This window comes from Cervus elaphus, chromosome 18, assembly GCF_910594005.1.
Source record: "Cervus elaphus chromosome 18, mCerEla1.1, whole genome shotgun sequence".
Taxonomy (NCBI): Eukaryota; Metazoa; Chordata; class Mammalia; order Artiodactyla; family Cervidae; genus Cervus; species Cervus elaphus.
Window position 1 is genome coordinate 68906880 of NC_057832.1, and position 21012 is coordinate 68927891.

The 21012-nt window shown below is 45.0% G+C and overlaps 1 protein-coding gene across 2 annotated transcripts in view; it reads right to left on the reverse strand.

The window, feature by feature from the left end:
- Positions 1 to 21012, reverse strand: part of EEPD1 (endonuclease/exonuclease/phosphatase family domain containing 1) — a 127847-nt gene that overhangs the window by 37161 nt on the left and 69674 nt on the right. For both annotated transcript variants that reach the window (XM_043872085.1, XM_043872084.1), the window contains exon 3: positions 5043 to 5094. In XM_043872085.1, the coding sequence (XP_043728020.1) occupies positions 5043 to 5094 (52 nt within the window). The remainder of the gene's footprint in view (positions 1 to 5042; positions 5095 to 21012) is intronic.

A 21012-nucleotide genomic window follows, 5' to 3' on the forward strand; every position in this document is an offset into this window, starting at 1 on the left:
TGTATGTTTATAACATACCACCACCATCAATTAGAGATACAAGCACTTGGCATCCTTAGTTTATTCATACAAATCTATGTGATAATCATTTACCTCTTATTTCCTTCTGAAAATCTCCAGGAAGCTACTAACTACTTAAAAATTTTTTTTAAATTTTGATTTGGGGTACAGCCAATTAACAATGTTGTGATAATTTCAGGGGAACAGTGAAGGGGACTTAGCCATACACATACATGTACCCATTCTCCCCCCAAATCCCCTCCCCTTCAGGCTGCCACATAACATTGAGCAGAGTTTCATGCAGGAAGCTACTAACTTCTAATTCCCACATTACTGACCACTAGGGTTCAGTTGGAAAAGTCCCTGCTTCGCCACCGTATGCAAACACCACGTTCAATTTTTCTAGTCTGAGGCTTGTTGGTGAAATATATATGCTTCATCTCACATGGAAAGCATGAGGCCACAGAGGTCATCTGCTCTACCTGCAGGAAAACTGGACTAAGAGTGAGACTTCACAATGGAAATTCTAGGAAAAATGTCTAGCCGCAGCAGCAGGCATGGCGACTGGCAGGCATTTTGTCCTAGACAATTTTGCAAATGAGGTGGCGGCCGAGGTGGGATAGGATAGGCGATGACTATGAGTTGAGCATCCTGAACCCCCAGGAGACCTGGCTCTCACAGACAGCTCTTCAGGCAGACTTGGGTCTCGGTTAGGGTCAGCTGGTGCCCTGCCCTCTGGCCCTTCCAGGGAGAGGGTGACCTCCAGCTGGAGGGAACGGCCAAAGTATTATTTGCAGCTTTGCAGGAAGCTATTTGAAAGGGTCATTGAAAAGTGATCTTACTAAATCAAGCTGTACTAATATTTTTGTTTCCTTTCATGCAATGCCACGTTTAAAGGCGTTAGATGGGGCCTATCTATAAAGCCTGGGAAACAAGTCTGTGTGACTTAAGTTCAGAAAAACAAAAGCATCCTGCTCTTAAAGCACAGAAAACAGAGAAGGTGGGAAGACCTACATCTGTCTCAGAGCAAGTCCTTGCTCTTGGCACCTAATAGACATTTGACAAAAAAAAAAAAAAACCGAACACTTTTTCAAAGAAAGGTCACATATCCTGACAGTTATGCTCAAACAATAAAGAATCTGCCTGCCAATGTAGGAGACACAAGTTTGATCCCTGGGTCAGGAAGATCCCCTGAAGAAGGAAATGGCAACCCACTCCAGTATTCTTGCCTGGGAAGTCCCACAGACAGAGGAGCCTGGCATGCTGCAGTCCATGGGGTCACGAAGAGTCAGACACAACTGAACAACTATCACTTCTCAAAGTTCTAACAGATCTTTAGAACAAGAAGCAATTATTAATTGTATGGTCTATAACTTATTTTTTAAATAAATGGCAAATAACTGTCACTTGTCTGGGAAATGGCTTTGTGTAACATTGATAGAGAAGAGAAATTCAGAGACTTGACCTCCCAGATATTCCCAGTCTCCATACCAAACGATGACACCTGAATTCAGACAAAGTGTTTGAAGAGGTAAAAACTGGGAACCTGCTGCTCTGTGTATGGTGATCACTGGGCAGGTGTTCACCATTCTCTTCTCCATTCAGATGAAACACGGAAGCCCCTCAAACCAGTTAAGAATTACTGGATCAAGGAGCAGAGAAAGAATTAACAGAGCATGAAAAGGAGAACTTTCCTCTCTTCACGATGTGATCAAGGATCATCTGTGAAACCCGACTTTTAATGACTTTTAGAGGAAAGATCCACAGGAGGAACAGAAAGCAGTTACGTGGATAAGGAAAGAGGCCAGGGCCTCTGAGGAAGGCAGTCTGCCAGGTCTAATGGCTAAACAGCCGGGGCTGGGAGGGGACCCCCGCTCTCCTACAACAGTCTCCCCATAGTTCCTCTGTGCACTATAGAAACCCACAAAGCCTTGGTACTTCCTAAAATGGACAAGCTCTCCACCTAAAGCCAGGGAAAGTACAAGTCAGACAAATGGCTGCTAGTTTTGAACTAAAATGCTAATATCACAACACTGTCTAACATTAGCAAGAAAAAGCACTAAAAGTCTTATTCTTGTAGCTGTAGCAGCAGCTACAAACCTGCTCCTGCTGGTTTGTAGCCTTTTATGTTTTACATAATTTAAATATTTTGCTAGTGAAATTTAACCTACAAATAGCTGTGAGGGAAATGACTCCTTCAGAAAGGCCTCCATCTTATAAGTGAAAGGCATGTGTAAGTCCCCACTGTTGGGACTGTCTGGAAGGGACCAGCCCTGTTGTGGCAGGATCTAAGGAGTTCAGTAATTGCAAAACCCTAAAGCAGGTTGCCACATGAAGCCCAACTGCAAAGATAGTTAAAGAGGTGCAAGGTTTGTAGGATGTGTATCTGAGGTCATTCTTGCTGGCTCCACTTATTAAATTAACTAACCCTATTTTATCAATGAAAGGAAAAAGCAGGCAAACTAGAGATAAAAACTAAGTGCTTACAAATAGACTTCTGGTGTTTTACTTCTCTTTTGACACAAGAAAGCAAGCCTGATTGCCCACTAAGGCAAAAAGCTGACACCTTAGAGGTTCTCTATGAAACTGGACTAATCAACAGCAGTGATCATGATAATAACTGATACTCTCAGGAGAACTTCTTGGACTTTGGTATACGTGAACCACCTGGGGTCTTGTCAGAATGAAAACTGAATCAGGCAATGGGGCCCGAGAGTCTGCATTTCTAACATGCTTACAATGCTGTCAGTCTTCAGAGCACACTCTGAGTAGCAAAGCTGTTGCTATAGTTTACTGAGAACTTTCCTTGGTGATTCTTTAATTTGTCTGCGTAGGTGAGAATCTGTAATTCATAGGCTCTTTAGGGAATGTATCTTATTCTAACATGAACTGAACCAATCTTATTGCAAAAAATAGCACTAAGCCAGGTATAAGCCACGTGTCACTCAAAATACAACTGGCTGCCAAGCTCAAGTCTACTGATCACTTCTGGGCTTTTCTAGAAATGTTTGCTACTTGCCTGCATATTGAAAGCTCAACAAAAGCCTGTAGTGTGAATGAATGAATGAACACACAAATGAAAGAGGGAAGAAGGAAACTGAGTGACCTTGACTTCTAGCTGGCCCCTGTGCATATTTAAACTACTTTATTGGTTTTTCTACTGTTCATTTATGGAGATAGGGCAACAGTACAAAATCATCATCAGACATGGTGAGAAAGAGGGAGGGAGGGAGGAGGAAGAGGAAGGGAAAAAAACACAGGCAGTAGCTGACTCTGCAGGACCACTGAGTGCCAGGTATGGTGTTAAGTCCTTTACATAGGCTGTCTACTTAATCTTCTCAAATCTTCTGTGAATTTTGGGTTAAAAAGAGTCCCACTTTACAGACTGGGAAAGTAAACCACAGAGAAGGCTGATAACTCAAGATAACCCGCTTAAGAAGGACGAGGTGGCTCTGGGCCCTGCTGTCTGAACCCCACACTATTGCTTGTGTGTGCTCTTGTCCAAGCTTGTAGATGCTAAAATTGAGGCAGTGAGGTTAGGGAAATTGCTCTAATTAGGAAAATTAGCTAAGTGGCAGAGTAAGGATGCCCACTCCACGGGGAGCCCACTCCATGGTAGCTCCCTTTCTGCTGGACTCCACAAGCTGTTAGTATCCCACAGCGGCTTGGCTGTGGAGCCTCTCCACAAAGGGTATTAACACAACTCTAAAGAGCTATAGGTATTTTTTGGTGCCTGTGTTTCTATTGTGCTGATACCCCTTAGCACATGGTCGCCATGTGTTTACCAGTTTTGTCTAATTTTTTTTAATTGAAGAGTAAACAAATACCTGTAGTGAATACTGAGAAGAAAATTGTTTATGGAGGGGTAACTTTTTTAAAGTTTCAAGAACATACGAAGAATCTTCATGTACACCTAGTATGTTTTAAAGGCTGGATTAAGAATTGATAGGAGTAGTTAAGAATTCATGAGTTGAGAACTTTGGCACTTAGGAAGCCCTTCCGCCGCACTAACTCATTTGGTTCTCATGTCATCTCTCTGAGGTCAGGCAGGCAGCACCACCCTTGTTCCATCTGTGATACAAATAAGGCTGGAGGGACATGAAATTCAGAGCCAGAGTTCAGATAGATACCTCCCTCCCCACACATCACTTCCTGGTGCTTAAAGACTTTGCTTTAATGACAACCAGGACTGACCACTACTCAAATATTTTAAATTATATGAATAATATCTTTTGGGTGCTTATCTCGCTAACCATTTTCTTTTTCATTACCCTTAGAGAGTCTCATTAGTGACCACGGCCACATACTCGGCAAGAGCCCTGAGCCACCCAGGGGAACTGCGTGGGAGGCCAATGGGGTGCCACCTGGGCCACCCAGCACACGGATTGAACCCACAACTGGCAAAAGGTCCCCAGCTGAGTGCCTGACTTGAACGTGGAGAACTAAGACACTGACTAGCTCCTTGCAGGGCACGTGTAGGATGGAGTTTCCCAAACCGCAGAAGTAGTCCCCAAAGGAGTTCAAACTCATGAACTTGACTATTCAACAGAAGAAAAACATTGGTTTTAGAAATAAAACTATGGGGCTCAAATCCTTACTCTGCCACTTAGCTAATTTTCCTAATTAGAGCAAGTTCCCTAACCTCACTGCCTCAATTTTAGCATTCACAAGCTCGGACAAGAACACACACAAGCAGAGATGGAGGGAGGTACAGAATCTGGCATGCCGGCAGCATCGGGTGTGTGGTGTTTCCAGGCACAGAAAGCCTGCTCCAGAGCCTGGCCCACAGCAAGGCGAGCCTCTGCTTTCTCTCAACTCTGAAAAAGCCAAGCAAGAGAGAGTTTGCAAGCGTTAATGGCCTATGAGCAATATGGGGGCATTCTTATTAAAAATCTGCATGGTTCACTGACTGTTACGAATACAAAATAACAGACCAACTTTGTTGCAAATGCTGTCTCTGGCAATAGAGAGTTGATTTTTTCCTGTGTGTGGCACTCTGCTCTAAGTTTGTGAATCTGGGGTAGGAAGAATAAAATATTTACCTTTTCCAGGGCCTCTCTGTCAAGTAGTTCTTGCACAGCTAGCAGCTTGATGCTGTAAGAAAAAAATTAAAACCACACTTGAAAACAAAACATTTCACGTCACCAAGCATGAGACAAGTCATGAAAACAAAGGTCTGAAATTTCACCCTGCATTTCTATACCATCCCCAGTCTGAAGGTGACCTTTCGTTTGAGCTGAAATGACCATTTCAGAACCATCTAAAATGTTTCTAAATTGCAAAAATGATTTTACCATATAATCCATCAATTCCACTTCTTTCCTTCACAAGAGTTGAAAACAAGGACTCAGATATTTGCACACCCACATTCACAGTAGCATGATTCACAATAGCCAAAAGGTGAAAACAGCTTAAATGTACATCAGTGGATAAATGGATAAACAAAATAACAGTACATACATATGACAAAATATTATTCAGCCTTAAGAGAAGGAAATTCTGGCACTTGCTACAACATAGAGGAAACTTGAAGACATCATGCTCAGTGAAATAAGCCAGACACAAGAGGACAAATACTGTATGATTCTTCTTACATGAAGTCCCCAGACTTGTCACACCCAAAGAGACTGAAAGTAGATTGGTGGTTGCCAAGGGCTGGGGGAGGGAGGAATGGGGAGTTATTACTTATTGGGTATGGAGTTTCTGTTTGGGAACATGTCCTGGAGATGCTGGTGACGGTTGCACACAAACTGAATGTGCTTAATGTCAGTGAAATGTACACTTATTAATGGCTGAAATAATAAATTTTATGTTGCATACATTTCCCCACAAAAATTTCTAAAAGTAATTGATAGTTGCTTATGTAAGCAACTTCAATAAATTCAGAGGAATATAAAGAAGAAAACAGTTACCCATGTTCAGCAGTAATCTTCCCTTGATGTCCCTCTGGTGAGAACAAATAGCTAAAATCACTCCTTATGAAGACGGCCTGCTCAGCCGCTCATTTGTTACTGCATATGGATGGAGCCCTACTGGGTGCAGGAAGCCAAGATGATGACTATGACCTGCTCCCTGCCCACAAGGAGTTCACAGCCTCCCGGAGGCCACACTGAGGGAAAGGACCAGCGGGGTGCCAAGTGGACTGGCTGGGGAGCTGAGAGGAGCCCAGCCCGGCTGAGGGCAGAGGTGGCTTCCTCTAGGAGGGATCAGGTTAGCCTTGCCAGGGGAGGGGACTGGGGAGAAAGGCAACCAAGGACAGAGGCACCAAGGAGGAGAGAAAGGGCTTAGAGTGTATACAACTCACCAGTTTCCAGTTTAGGGGCCAGAGCCCAGACTTCAGCCAGCAGCTGAGATGAGGGAGTTCAGATGTGTGGGAGCAGGTCCCTTCTGTGATAAGTTGCTTTTAAAGTGTCCTGGGACACAATGAGCAGGCAGCCAGGGCAGGACTGCCCAGCACACAGGAGGAAGTGGGAGCTTGGCGAGATTGTTTAGGGGGCAGGTCAGCTCTCCATGGTGTTGTTCTGCTCCCTCCCCACCTAGCTAATCTGCTTGTGGTCACTGGTCACTGCACCCCTACCAACCTGCACAAGCTCCCCGGAGCAGAAATGGGCCCCACCTGTACCACACACCTCCTTCAAAGGAAGTTATTCCCGTAACAAGTTTCACCTCAATCTACAGAATTCTTAATAGTCTCTCTATACAGAGAGGCAGGCACTGCCCAACCAAATGCAAAGGTTTACTTAAAATCAATTTCAGCAAGTGCAATAAAAGTGTTAAAGGCCTACAAGAAACCACCACCACCACCACCACCAACCTAGCAGACATCAGGGCTAATGGACAAGATCCTGTGCATCCCCTCTACTCCAGTCACTGAGTTTCCTTCATCTCTTGGATGTGTTTGCTTTTGCTATTTCTCTGGCATGGAAAAGTCTTCCCCAAGACCTTGACAACACCAATTACATCTAATTACATCATTCCAGGCTAAGTGCAAATGTTAACTTCTCCAAGCAGCATTCCTGGTCACCTTGGATTTTTTTTTTTTTTTTTAATGTGTGCTTACTGGTTGTTGTTGTTTAGTCCCTAAATCATGTCTGACTCTTTTGTGACCCTATGGGTTGTAGCCCACCAGGTTCCTCTGTACAAGGGATTTCCCAGGCAAGAATACTGGAGCAGGTTGCCACTTCCTCCTCAAGGGGATCTTCCCAACTCAACAATCCAACCCGAGTCTCCTGCATTGGCAGGCAGGTTTTTATCCCTGAGCCGTCTGGGAAGCCTAAAGCATTTATTTGTCAGGTTGCTTTTGTCTGTTTCCTCTCACTAGCAGGAAAGGTCTTTGAGGCCGGGGGCTCAAGGGTCTTCTCACTACATCTGCGGTGTCTATAACTGACATGAAGGACACCCAGGAATATTTATTTACTGGCCGCCTATGAGGGCCCAGGGGCTTACAGACCAAGTCGCTATTGGTATGGATAGCTAAAATCACTGGTCAAGCCTCAGTTTCCCCATCTGAAAAGGAAGGCCTCCAATGAGATGGCTCTGTGTGTTCTGTGTTTTCCTCAGGGTGGACAGTGCTACACACATTTGTAGAAATGCCTGCTCTGTCTGGTGGCAGGTCAAAGCTATCAGCCACTCCTCAGCACCCTCTAATTCCCAATGCACACCTCTAGATTCCAGGTTATCAACATGGACAGCAAGTTACAGGCTAAGGAGAGTCCAGCTGTAACTCAAGTTTCAGAAGCTTAAATTGCTTCTGAAATAACCGCTGGAAAATATTTATTTTGGAGGAACTTCTAAAACAGTCTCTTGTTGCTGCCCTTCTCTACAGTCATGAAGTCCAATTTAGGATCCGATATCAACAGGTTAGAGAAAAAGATGTAAACACTGTTAATATACTCAACTCTGTTTTTCTCCCTATTCATAAAGATACTATATTCAAACCACTGTAGAACATGATCTGAAAACCAACAGTCTCAGGCTTTGAGTGAAGATGAAATTAAAACAATTTCTGTTGACTCTTTTCAGAGTCAAAATCCGAAGGATGCTATTCCCTGCTTTCACCAGGTTACTTTCCTCTTGAACAGGGATAGCAAACACTTGGCATGTACACTCTCCAACCCTCTTCACCTCTTTGCATGGAACTTCCCCCTCTAGCTTATATACAGCTTCCGAACCCTTCTGAACGCTCCAGTAAGCCACAGCCAATCCAGTGAAGTTGGCATGTGAGATGAAACCAATTTAACTTCTGCTCTAAAATCAATACCAAATAGGATTTGCGTATTGAATGGGAGCAGAAAAAAATAAAGACCTTTTCACACTACTAAAACCCAGCAACACAAACGAGCTTGCTTTAGGGGCAGGTGGAGAAAAGATAACAGGACACTCAAATCTAGATGGTTTGAGGTTCATAATGGAAACAATACATGTTAATCAGAAGTTACTGCTACAGCTGCTCATAACAGTGGATTTCTTCAGAAAGCTCGGGTTTTTTCCTCATTAGAGTTGTAATCTTCAGGAGTTTCAAGATTTTTCCCATTACATAACTATCCTACTGTTAGTTCTCACCTTACTGGAAACTCTCCAGGTTTGGAGTATTTGTTTCAGGGTTTATGGTATCAGATTCTTCCAGCACATCAGATACTCCCTGGGAGGAAATTTCACACACACGAAGCAGCAATGGACCAGTTGACCAAATCCTCCATTTGACACCTCTAACTTCTTACCCTGGAAGAAATCTCATCTCTCAATTTCAGTTTCACCCCCCTTCTCTCCCTCCCTTTCTCCATGTCTCTCTCCTTCCTGCCCTATTTCCATCCTTTTGCTAATTCCACAAACATACACCGGCACCAGGAAACCAAAGATGAACGCATTATTGTTTCTGACCTCAAAGGGGCTAGGATGCTGCTGGGGCACAAGCTATGGGAAGCATGTCTCTTTGAGGCTCTCCAGGTTCCAACGTGGACCAGCAGAGCTGGGCTAAACAGGGCATGACTGTGGGGTGACCTGGTGCTGGGTCAGCATCCTCTGAAAACAGCAGAGCTCCCACCAGATAGAAGCTGCAATTTTCTTTTTCACACATGACTTTGAGGAGAGAGGCAAGTCACACAAAAGCAGCTGACAGCCATGATTTATTTGGAAAACTGGCCATTTCAAGGACATGTTCTGAAGTCAAGATGGGCAACACTTAAAAGGACCTAGAATGCATGCAATTAATGTTTGCTAAGTAAGCAACAAGGAAGCGAAGCACTTGAGGGCAGATGTCTTATTCAGCTCATTAGTGGCTGGCACAGTGAGGTCTGTAATGGAATTTGAAGTGGTGAAGGGAAACGAGTCAGGTAGACACTGACAGCAAGGAAAAGAAGAAGCAAAGTTAAAGAGAAGATGGAGGCACCCTGTTGCTTAGGGTGGCAGGCTGGATGAACCTCAGCGACCCCTGTAAAGGCAGACAAAAGGTAACTATGTGGATGCACAAAAGCACTTAAAAGAATAAACTCCCAACTATACAAAAACTCTCGCTTCCAGAACAGATTATGACTTATGTGGCACCAGAGTCAAGAATTCACTCTAGCCCGCTTTCTCTGAGGATTCTGACACTTTGAGTTCCCACTGCATTTATTAAGTGCCATAACTTAGTCCATGAGATATAGTAGGTTTCAATAAATGCAGAAAGGGTGTAATACAATGGAGCCAGCATTCACTGCCCAGATAAAGTATTTAAGTGGTAAGTATCATATACCAGGCACTACTGGATGCAGAGGAAACAATGATGTACAATGATACAACGTAGCCTTTGCCTTCAAACTTCTAAGTTTAACAGAGGAACCAGGTAAATGCATCAGCCAGGTGAAGAGTGCTCTCTAGAGGCACACTCAGCTGCTATGAAGCCCTTTGGAAGAACATAGTAACACACAGCTGGGAGGCTTCCTGGGAAGTGACTCCTAGGCTGACACTTGCGGGCTTGCAAGGCAGAGAGGTGGGGTGGCAGGAATAGCACAAGCTGGGAGGTCAGGCACTGCCCCCGCCCCGGGACCGCAGAATGACCAGGGGACATGGGGTGTCCGGGGTGTGGCACACGTGCTCAGAGTCTTCTGCAGAAACAAGCAGGGCCAGGCCTCTGAGAGGGCCTGTTAAGCCACACTAAGGAGCTTGGCCTGTACTTGGGGGGCAAGGAGTGGCCAGACCACTTAGGGCTGTGGTGTGGCAGAGGACCCAGGACACAGGAGATGCCCAATAAATGTATAAAATGGCTCTGATGTGGAGAACCCATGGGGGTGAAGTGGGATGGAGGACAAGACTGGAGGCAGCGAGACCTAGGAAGAGATGACGGAGGCTGGTGTGGGGAAAAGGCACTGGGCTATTTCCAAACAGATCGGCAGCTGACAGGACCTGATGAAGAAGCAGCTGTGAGGGGTGTGAGACAGAAACATCCCCTTGGGTCCCAGCCTGTGAAAATGGGGGCTGGAAGGACCAGCTATGTGGCCTGAAGACAGTGAGTCAGGTCCTGGACACGCTGACGCTGGGGCCTGTGGGAACTCTCAGTGGGGTATGAGCAGCAGCTGACTGTCCCCCCACAAGTTCCGGGCTCTGCAGGGACACCAGGCGCATGAGGATGGTGACTGAGGAGTCAGGTCACCCGGGGGCTGTGCAGAGGGACAGAGCCCAAGGACCATCACCATATAAGAGGCAGGCAGAGGAGCAGGGCCTGTTGGGGGGACAGAGAAGGAACTGCCAAGAAGGTGAAGGAAAACCCAGAGCACGAGGCCCAAGAGCCAACAGGACAGCGCTACACACAAAGGTGGGGGGCGCTGGCTCTGATTCTGAGGAAGCCAGGGAAGCTGGCTGGCGCTCTGGAAGAGAGAGCGTTCAGGAAGTGGTACAGACAACTAGGTTTCACGGGGTGAAGAATGGATGGATGGGAGGCGAAGAAGGGGAAACAGTGAGATTAAATTCCAGGTAGAAGAGGTAGGGTGGTAGGTCCCCAGCACAATTTGCCGCAGGGGCAGAAGGTAAGCCAAGAATTCCTCACCTTATTAAGTGCACATAATTATTATAATAATAAATAAATATCAGTTTAGTTCAGTTGCTCAGTTGTGTCCAACTCTTTGAGACCCCATGGACTGCAGCATGCCAGGACTCCCTGTCCATCACCAACTTCTGGAGCTTGCTCAAACTCATGTCCATTGAGTCGGTGATGCCTTCCAACCATCTCATCCTCTGTCATCCCCTTCTCCTCCCACATTCAATATTTCCCTGTATCAGGATCTTTTCAAATGAGTCAGTTCTTTGGCTTCAGGTGGCCAAAGTATTGGAGTTACAGCTTCAGTATCAGTCCTTCCAATGAATATTCAGAACTGATTTCCTTTAGGATGGACTGGTTGGATCTCGTTGCAATCCAAGGGACTCTCAAGAGTCTTCTCCAACACCACAGTTCAAAAGCATCAATTCTTTGGTGCTCAGCTTTCTTTATAGTCCAACTCTCACACCCATACATGACTACTGGAAAAACCATAACTTTGACTATACGGACCTTTGTTGGCAAAGTAATGTCTCTGCTTTTTAATATGCTGTCTAGGTTGGTCATAACTTTTCTTCCAAGGAGCAAGCATCTTTAAATTTCATGGCTGCAGTCACCATCTGCAGTGATTTTGGAGCCAAAAAAAAAAGTAGTCTGCCACTGTTTCCCCATCTATTTGCTATGAGTGATGGGACCAGATGCCATGATCTTAGTTTTATAATTATATATAAATATAAATATGGGGAAAAAAGTGATAGTCACTCAATCATGTCTGACTCTTTGCAACCCATGGACTGTAGCCCACTAGGCTTCTCTGCCCATGGAATTCTCCAGGCAAGAATACTGGACTGGGTTTCCATGTCCTTCTCTAGAGGATCTTCCAGACCCAGGGATCAAACTCAGGACTCCTGCACTGCAGGCAGATTCTTTACCATCTGAGCCATCTAAATATATATATAAATATATAATAAAGTGCAGACATGACCCCTCTCACGGCTTCTTCCCTTCTCTCCCTCTCCCTCCTTCTCTCTTGCTTTCACCACCCCTCCCCTGTGGTATCATAATCCCCCTCCACCATTGGTATCATCACAAGGCTCAGATTTTCTTTCAGAGCATAATCACCATTTGTATAATTCGGGGGAATCGTAAAGGTCAGAAAGGGGCTTCCCTGGTGGCCCAGATGATAAAGAATCTGCCTGCAATACAGGAGACCCTGGTTCAATCCCTGGGTCAGGAAGATCCCCTGGAGAAGAGAATGGCTACCCACTCCAGTATTCTTGCCTGGAGAGTTCCATGGATAGAGGAGCCTGCTAGGCTCGCAAAGAGTCAGACACAACTGAATGACTAACACACTAAATATCAAAAGAGTCCTAAACAATGCCAGGGTGGTTTTGTTTTGTTTTTTGGTAGTACAATATTTCCACAACCTCTTGGGCATGAAAAAAGGGAAGGAGTGTGCAATTCCTGGGAATGCAAGTTCTGTGCCACTGCAGCAGCCCAAACTGTCCCCGGGCCTGGCAGCCAGGCCACTAAGGACAGCAGGGTTTCCATGCACACCTTCAGCAGGAAGCCAGAGTCTTGGCCACAGCAGAATAAACTAGTGGGGTGGAGACAGGCAGCCTTCCAGCAAGGAAGAGGAGTCCCAGGAGGAGAGGATGGAGAAGGGCAGAACTGTAAGCAGGGCCGTTGGTCCCAGGAACTGGCCGCTCTCTACTCATGTGTCCCATGTAGGATGGGGTGGGGGCACTTATGAAACTTCACAAAAGTCAAATTCAGAAAGCATATCAATCCAGTTGTCTGAACACTTTCCTTTCAAGGAAAGCTCCCCATTATCTTCCCCTAAGCAAAGTAAGGAACAGTTCCCTCTTTTGATCACCAAATTTTAGAAGTTGCTGTGGGTGTTAGGTTCAGACTCATTTTCCCTAATGCTTTATTATTTTCCACCAACTGGCTGAGGGTTGAGAACACAATGGTCATCAGCCTCTGGATGCAAGTGGGCATGTACTTGGGAAGAGAGAACCAGCTCCCAGGGACGGCGGGGTTCTTCTCACATGGGACCTTTCAACCTCATCACAGCCAAACATGCTTGCATCCCACCCTTCCCCTCCAAAGTCAAGTCCTGAATCGGCACATTAGGACGAGAACAGTCTATGTGGAATTTAGCTTGGGTAACTCTTCTTGGCAAGTTTGCAAGAACTAGTCTGTAAAACAGTGGGCAGGAAACTTCTCTGATGATCTTCCTGTGGTTTTTGTTCTATTCAGGTTTTCAACTGCTTGTATCAATTACAATAAGTTCCATTTCTTGGAAGACTGTCTAATCCATTTCTTGGAAGACTGTCTAATCCATTTCTTGGAAGACTGTCTAATCCATTTCAAATTTTAAGCCCAGAATTGCACTAGTAATCATTTTTAACTTAAAAACAACTTCTGATTCTGTGGTCAGGCCTCCTTCCTCATTAACGTGTCTAGATATTTTTTCTCAATTAAAAAATTAAGATTTCTGAGAAATCAGTCTATTTTGTTGGTCTTCTGAGAAAATCAGCAACAGGATTTATCAAGCTTAACAATCTCTTTCTAATTAATTAAGGTCAATATTTATCTTTATTGATTTCTTTCTCGGACTTCCATTGTTTTCTTTAGTTTCTCTATTTGCCTTCTTGAGTTAAATATTCATTGATCTAGATCTTGTATATATAAAGCCATGAATTTTTCTACAGGTAAATATTTGTCCTTGTTTCAAATCGGGTTATGGAGCCTTCTTGTTACTTTCTGTCTAGTCTGCTTTGGTCTCTTATGTACTCCATAGTGCTTGGATTATGCTTTTTTTTTTAATCTCTTAAGTATTTGGGTTTTAAAGTTTATAATTTTGTGTTTTCTATAATTCTAGTGCCCTGTGGTTGAAGAAAGTACTCTGTGCCTTTTCTGCTTTTAAGTGCTTATCAGTGCTCTTTTTGGTCTACTTTATGATGAGTTCTGTTTCTCTGTCTCCAGTGTTTGAGATGTCCCAGTTGTTTCTGAATCTTCCAGGATTTACCTGTAAGTTTTTCATCTTAGCACAGGGACAGAGAAGAGCTCTGGGATCAGCCAGCCTGGGGTTCAAGCGGCACCACCTACTGGTTCAGGATCTTAGGAACCTTAAGAACGGTGGGTGGGAGGGAAAGGGCCTGGCAACCACAGCTGTGGCCTTGAGCAGAGATGATGAAGGCAGAGTTGTTAGCATGCTGCTTAGCTCAGAGCAAACCCCCTTGTACTAGTAAAAGGTAAAGACCTGGTAAAAATCTACTTTTACCAGAGTAAATGGCAGTTACTGGTACCAATACTATTCAGAATCTTTCTTTAGCCATTAACAATTCTCTAAAGATTAAAATAATACAGGAAATAACTTTTTTTTTTTTTGGTACAAACTTATTTCACATAAATAACACAACAAACCTTTACCTCCTCTTCCCTTGTTTATTTCTGTTAACAACACTCTAGGGTTTAGACCCAGAACACAGGCACAATGTTGACTTTCCATTCTACAGTTTATCTTAAGAACAATTTCTGACATTTGTATTTGCTGGATAACCAGACTTAAAATAATAATTTAAACTGCTCTGTAGGTTTACTGATTACCGTGCCTATGCGACCTATTCTTGAGCTCTATTCTTCCTTACCACTTCAGCTTCTGCAACATATCTTTAAAATTTAAAAGAAAGGAACATGTTTATTTTCCTAAGCCCTTGCATGTCTGAGAATGTCTTTCTGATGGGCTACATACACAGACGACACCTCAGCAAGTATAAAGTAGTTGGGCTACAACATAACCCCCTCTCCCCCTCCAAAAAACTTTACAGATGGTTCACAAACTTACTTGATAAGCAGAAGAGCTTTTACTGTTTCAGATTCCCAACCCAGATAGGTGTGAATATATCTAAACTTAAAAAAACAAAACACCAAAACTCCCTGGTATTCTAATCTGACAGGTTCGGTATGGAGAACAGATCTAAAGTCATCTTGATTTTTATGATACTTCTGTTTGGGCACTTCTGAGATGTGTTTTTTCCTCCTCTTTATTCTTGTATTCTGTATGTGCCCCAGGGTATGCCCAGATATGGGCCTCTTTCACCTGAGTTTGTTTAGAATGTGGTTAGTGAGCTCTTTACATTTATACACAGTCTCTCATTAGCTCAGGGAAGTATCTGATCAGTTCAGTTCAGTCGCTCAGTCATGTCTGACTCTTTGTGACCCCATGGACTGCAGCACACCAGGCTTCCCTGTCCATCATCAACCCTTGGAGCTTGATCAAACTCATATCTATCGAGTCTGTGATGCCATCCAACCATCTCATCCTCTGTCATCCCCTTCTCCTCCCACTTCAATATTTCCCTATATCAGGGTCTTTTCAAATGAGTCAGTTCTTTGGCATCAGGTGGCCAAAGTATTGGAGCTTCAGCTTCAGCATCAGTCCTTCCAATGAATATTAAGGACTGATTTCCTTTAAGATGGACTGGTTGGATCTCGTTGCAATCCAAGGGACTCTCAAGAGTCTTCTCCAACACCACAGTTCAAAAGCATCAATTCTTTGGTGCTCAGCTTTCTTTATGGTCCAACTCTCACATCCATATATGACTACTGGAAAAACCATAGCTTTAACTATATGGACCTTTGATGGAAAAGTAATGTCTCTGCTTTTTAATATGTTGTCTAGGTTTGTCCAGGGCACTAACCCCAATAATCACCAATACCAATAAGCCGAATGTGGGCTGTCAGTTCCATCTTCTGTATCTAAACCTTGTCTCTTGTTCTCTAGCCTCTATTTTCCAGAATAGTTTCTCAAGTTTCTTTTCCCTTCACCCACATCACTGATTTGATATTCCATAGTATTTGTATTAGTTTTCCCTGCCCGCCCTAGCAAATTATCACAAACTCGTTGACTTGCCATGACAGACATTTATTCTCTCTCAGTTCTGGAGGCCTGAATGCTAAGATCAGTGTCATCGGACCAAATGAAGTTGTCAGAACAGCCGTACCATACTCCCTTGGGAGGCTCCAGGGGAGAATTTGTTCTCTGCCTCTTCCAGCTTCTGGTGGCAGCTGATATTCCTTGGCTTGTGGTCACACGGTCCCAATCTCTGCCTCCTTGGTCACACTGCCTTCTCTTCTATCATCAAATTTCTCTCTGCCTATCTTTCATAAGAACACTTGTGACTGCATTTAGGATCTATGTGGATAATGCAGGATAACCTCTCCATCTCTCAAGATCCTCACCTTAAACACATCAGCAAAGTCGGTTTTTGCATATAGTGTTCACAGATTTCCAGATTAAGATATGGACATCTTTGGGGGGGCATTATTCAGCCTCTCACATATTAATATTCCTGCAAATTTGGATCTTAGTTCTGCAGCTGGATTTTTGTTTCCTCAAAACCTTTCTTCATTTAATCTGTATCTTTTTTTTTCCTTTTTGTTGCCTTTTCATATCAACCCATCTTTGCCTTACATTTTTCTGCTCCTACTACAGGGAGGCCATGTCTTTTTGTAGATACTGAGAATGCTACACATTTCCCCCAAATGCTCTTCTTGAGCCTGCTGTAGGTGATTTTTCCAAAAACAGACCTGCTTCTGGGCCTTTAGAAGCTATTACCTTTACCTTATCCTGGAGGACTTTTCCCCACAGTCTTTTTTGTCTTTGCATGCGTGTTCAGTTGTTCAATTTTGTCTGACTTTTTGTGATCCCATGGACTGTAGGCCACCAGGCTCCTCTGTCTATGGGACCTCCCAGGCAAGAATACTAGAGTGGAGATTACCATTTCCTCCTCCTGGAGATGTTCCTGAACCAGAAAATCAAACCTGTGTCTCCTGCATTGCCTGCATTGGCAGGTGGATTCTTCACTCCTGAGCCACCAGAGAAGCCCTTTTTTTTGTCTTCATTAATCCTTGAATAAGGAAAAGTTTGTCCAGACTAGTGATGAAATTTCAACAGATGTTATGAGTAGACTGGCAGCGGTTCCATTTTCTGCCCACCTGCATAAAGAATGGATCTCCTTCTTGTTTCCGCTGTGGGAGAGGACAGGGCAAAGACATGGCTTCCAGTGATTCAGAACCCTTGCTCTAACAAAGTTCATTTCCTTCCCTGAGACTTAACTCAAGACAGAAAGCTTTCTATTTTCCCACATGCACAGCTCCCAGGGCACCCTCCTTACAGCACTTTGCTTTGGGGAAACATACTTACTAGAATGCACTGAAATCCTGCCAGTTCCCCTATTCCCCATCCGGTTTTATTCCCATGCTTTCTTTCTCTACTTGGATACAGGGGGTAAAAAAAGAAAGAGAAAGAGAGATGAATTTACAAAAGACCACATCTGAGGCCTGCAGCTGAGAGGGGGGAAAATAAAGTGTGTGGGGAGGGGGGTGGGGGGAACCAGTTAGAATTTACTTCAAGTACATCAGTCAGGAACTAAACAAAAGAGAAGGTATAAAGTACTTTCTGACTTTTCTTGGGGCAGGGGGGTTGGGGGTTCCTTTCCATGAGTCTTCACACCATCAACTACACCTTGGACAGAGCCCCATGACCCAGCTCTGTCTTCTTGACATTATCAGTTGACGCTTCCAAGATCCTGGCATTTGTCAGTCCTTTTTTTTTTTTTTTTTTCTGACTTGTGAGTTTTGTTATTTTTCTGTGTCATCATGGGTATATCAGGGAGAAATCAGGAGGAGCTGCAAGCCACAGGGCACCTGGAACCAGGGTGGAGCCTGTGTCTTTCTGATGAACAGGAAGATGGCTTCGGCAACAGCCAAATGCTTCCAGAGATAGCATCTCTGAAGGGCAAGACAATGTCTGGTCTCCTGTTTTTAGCAACTGGATTGTTCAGCAGATGGGAAGACAGGCTCCCCCTCAAACTGCAGGGCTCTGGATCCTCCACGTGAGGAGACGTTCCCCAAAGGGAACCCATTTTCCTGAGGCAGGTTCAGTCAAGCTTCCGGGGTTTCACGCCTTCAGGCTATTGAGTACTTGGCAGGCATCCCAGATCCTGACTCTCAGGAAGCTCCTCTGTGTGGAATCAGGCCAGGGCCCTCTGGAAATCACCTCAAGCACAAACCACGGGAATTGCCAAAGGCGAATGACTTTAACTGAAAATGGCTGAAGATGAGCAGGCCTAACGGCGGACATTGGAGGGGAAGGTAGCTCCTGGTGGAGACTGAGAAAGGCTTTTCCAACCTACACTTCTCCTCTGCAGCAGCAAATTACCCACTTCACTCCACCTTCTAAAAAGGTTAAAACATTTGGCCTAATCTAAGGTCTGAGGCCCCACAAGGAAGCCCATTAGGAAGTTAATGGCATGGTTTAACGGCGAGAGAGAAAACTACAGTAGACTGGGCAGTTTTATCCCTGGGAAGTTTGGAAGAAAAGACACAAGAACAGACTGAAATGTGGACAGAACCAATGAAGGGGAGAAAGAAGATGCTTTTAATTGAGTGTTTTCCAGATGTCAGGTTCTCTGCTAAGGCTTTATTCTTCTATTTCACTCATACCTCAAAATTTCTCCTCAATGACACAGTGGTAACAAACTGCAGATCACAAAACTGAAGAGCACTTAGGGAGTGGCTATTTGATTTGGATGCTACAAAATTAGTTTCTCTTATTCTTGGCTTTGGGATATTTTATTCTCAACTGAAGAGGCAGGAATTTCTACTCCTATTTTGCAGCTTCAAAGTGATTTGTGCAAGGTCCACACAAGAGCTAGAAATGGAGGGAATTGAGCCCAGGTCCGTATGACTTAAAAGGACTCACTTTTTTTCTAATTCATTCAACAAATATTTACTGAGCACTCACTACATGCCAGGCATGACTCTGGGCACCAGAGAGAGAGCAATGAACAAAACAAAATCTTTACTCTCACTACTCAAAAGCAAAGTGGTCATTCAAACTTGGCTCAGGGCCCTAACTGGTACCTCCTGATTTCATCCTCAACTTCCTCCCCAGTGTCATATTTAACTGTTAAGAGATGAAGCCTTAGACCTTGGATGAGGTTCTTATTGATCATTCTTAATCCAAGTGGTTATGATAACACAGGTCCAGACATCCCTAAGTCAAGGAGGCTTTCAAGTTGTTACCATTCATCTCTCTGATCCAAGTGAATTGGGGAAGTCTTGGAACTTGAGGATTCCTCTTCAATTTTTTTCAACACAGGTTTACACAAGAAGGAGACATCTGGCTAATACAATCAGAAGATGCTACAAATATCATTTGAAGATAGTTTTTCCTGGATGAAGAAACCCTTTTCACCACCTTCCCCCAACTGTTTTTCCTGAACCCTTTTTGTTTATTCCTTGGCTTTCATGGTGGCAGTGGGATCAGGGGTGTGGTATATGAACCAACCAGATCAAACGCACCAGATCAAATATCTACAGTGGGGACTGTGTCCCCATCCTGCATGGCCTAACCTGGCAAAAGGTGGGCTGTAGCTGAGCCTGTTCCCTCTGTACTTCCACTTTCCTGTTGTCTTCTCTTAGCTACTGGTCCAGAACCATGTGAGGTGTCTCCAGGGTGATCTTGTCATGTTTTCCTATCTTCCCTTTCCATTCATTAGGCTTCCTTCTGGCATTTTCATCTTTTGCACTGTAGGATCTCTCTGAGGACCAAATCCTACGAGTATGGAGGTCACACATATACACACACATTTTAAATGTGTGCTGGCCAACTAACTCTTGGGTCAATAACTAAGGGTTTGGGGCTCTTTTAGATCCCAGGTTTTTGTATTTGGGGATTCCTATGGGAATTCCATGTTACCTATCTTTTCTATAAATGTCATGAGTTTAGGTTTTGCCATCTAGTTGCTCTTTCTGGTCCCAATATTTTAATTAAGTTTTGTTTTTTTTTTTTTTAAACCTTCAGTGAAGCTGGGAGGAGCCAAGATGGCGGAGGAGTAGGACGGGGAGACCACTTTCTCTCCTACAAATTCATCAAAAGAATAACTGAACGCAGAGCAAACTTCGCAAAACAACTTCTGATCGCTAGCTGAGGTCATCAGGCGCCCAGAAAAGCAGCCCATTATCTTCGAAAGGAGGTAGGACAAAATATAAAAGATAAAAAGTGAGACAAAAGAGCTAAGGACAGAGGTCCGTCCCGGGAAGGGAGTCTTAGGGGGCATTGCTTGGGGTAGGGTCCGGGCCTGAGTGCCCTGAGGACACTCGGAGGGAGCTTCTGTGAGTTGCCAACTTGAACTGTGGGAGACCAAAAGAGAGAGAGTAAATTAACCTGCCCGAACACACTGCCGGCCGTTCGCAGAACAAAGAGACCGAGAAAATCCAGAGAAGAGCTCGCAGGCTGCTGACCGGCCCAGCCCCGCCGAAGCAGGAGGCAGGGGGGAGGGGAAGGTCGCGGGAGACACAGGGCGCAGGCACCCGACCGGCGCGGGCGGGGACTGGGGCTGGGGACGCGGAGGGCAGAAGGCGCACGCACCCGACTGGTCCGTGGAAGGGAGCGGGCACGCCACACCTGGGGAGAGTGCGCCCACCAAGGCCCTGGCTGCCTGGACCGCTCTGACGGGGAAGGCACAGAGAGCAGGTGCAGCTTTTCGCTCCGCGCTTTTGTGGAACACCGGAGGGCTGGAACCTCGCGCAGCGCGGGGCGCGCTCCATATAGAACAGCCGGGAGCCTGAGCAGCACAGACGGAGAAAGCAGCGTCAGCCCCTCCCGGCAGCGCCAGCCTGTCCCCGCGGCGCAAGCCCGTCCCTACAGCGCCAGCCCCTCCCCGCGGCGCCAGCCCCTCCCCGCAGAGCGAGGGAACTAGCTACCTGAATAAAAGTCCACTTCCGCCCGCCTGTGTCAGGGCGGAAATGAGGCTCTGAAGAGACCTGCAAACAGAAGCCAAATAAACAAAGGGAACCGCTTCAGAAGGGACTGGTGCAACAGATTAAAATCCCTCTAGAAAACACTGACTACACTGGAAGGGGCCTGTAGATATCGAGAAGTGTAAGCTGGAACGAGGAGCTATCTGAAACTGAGCCGAACCCAC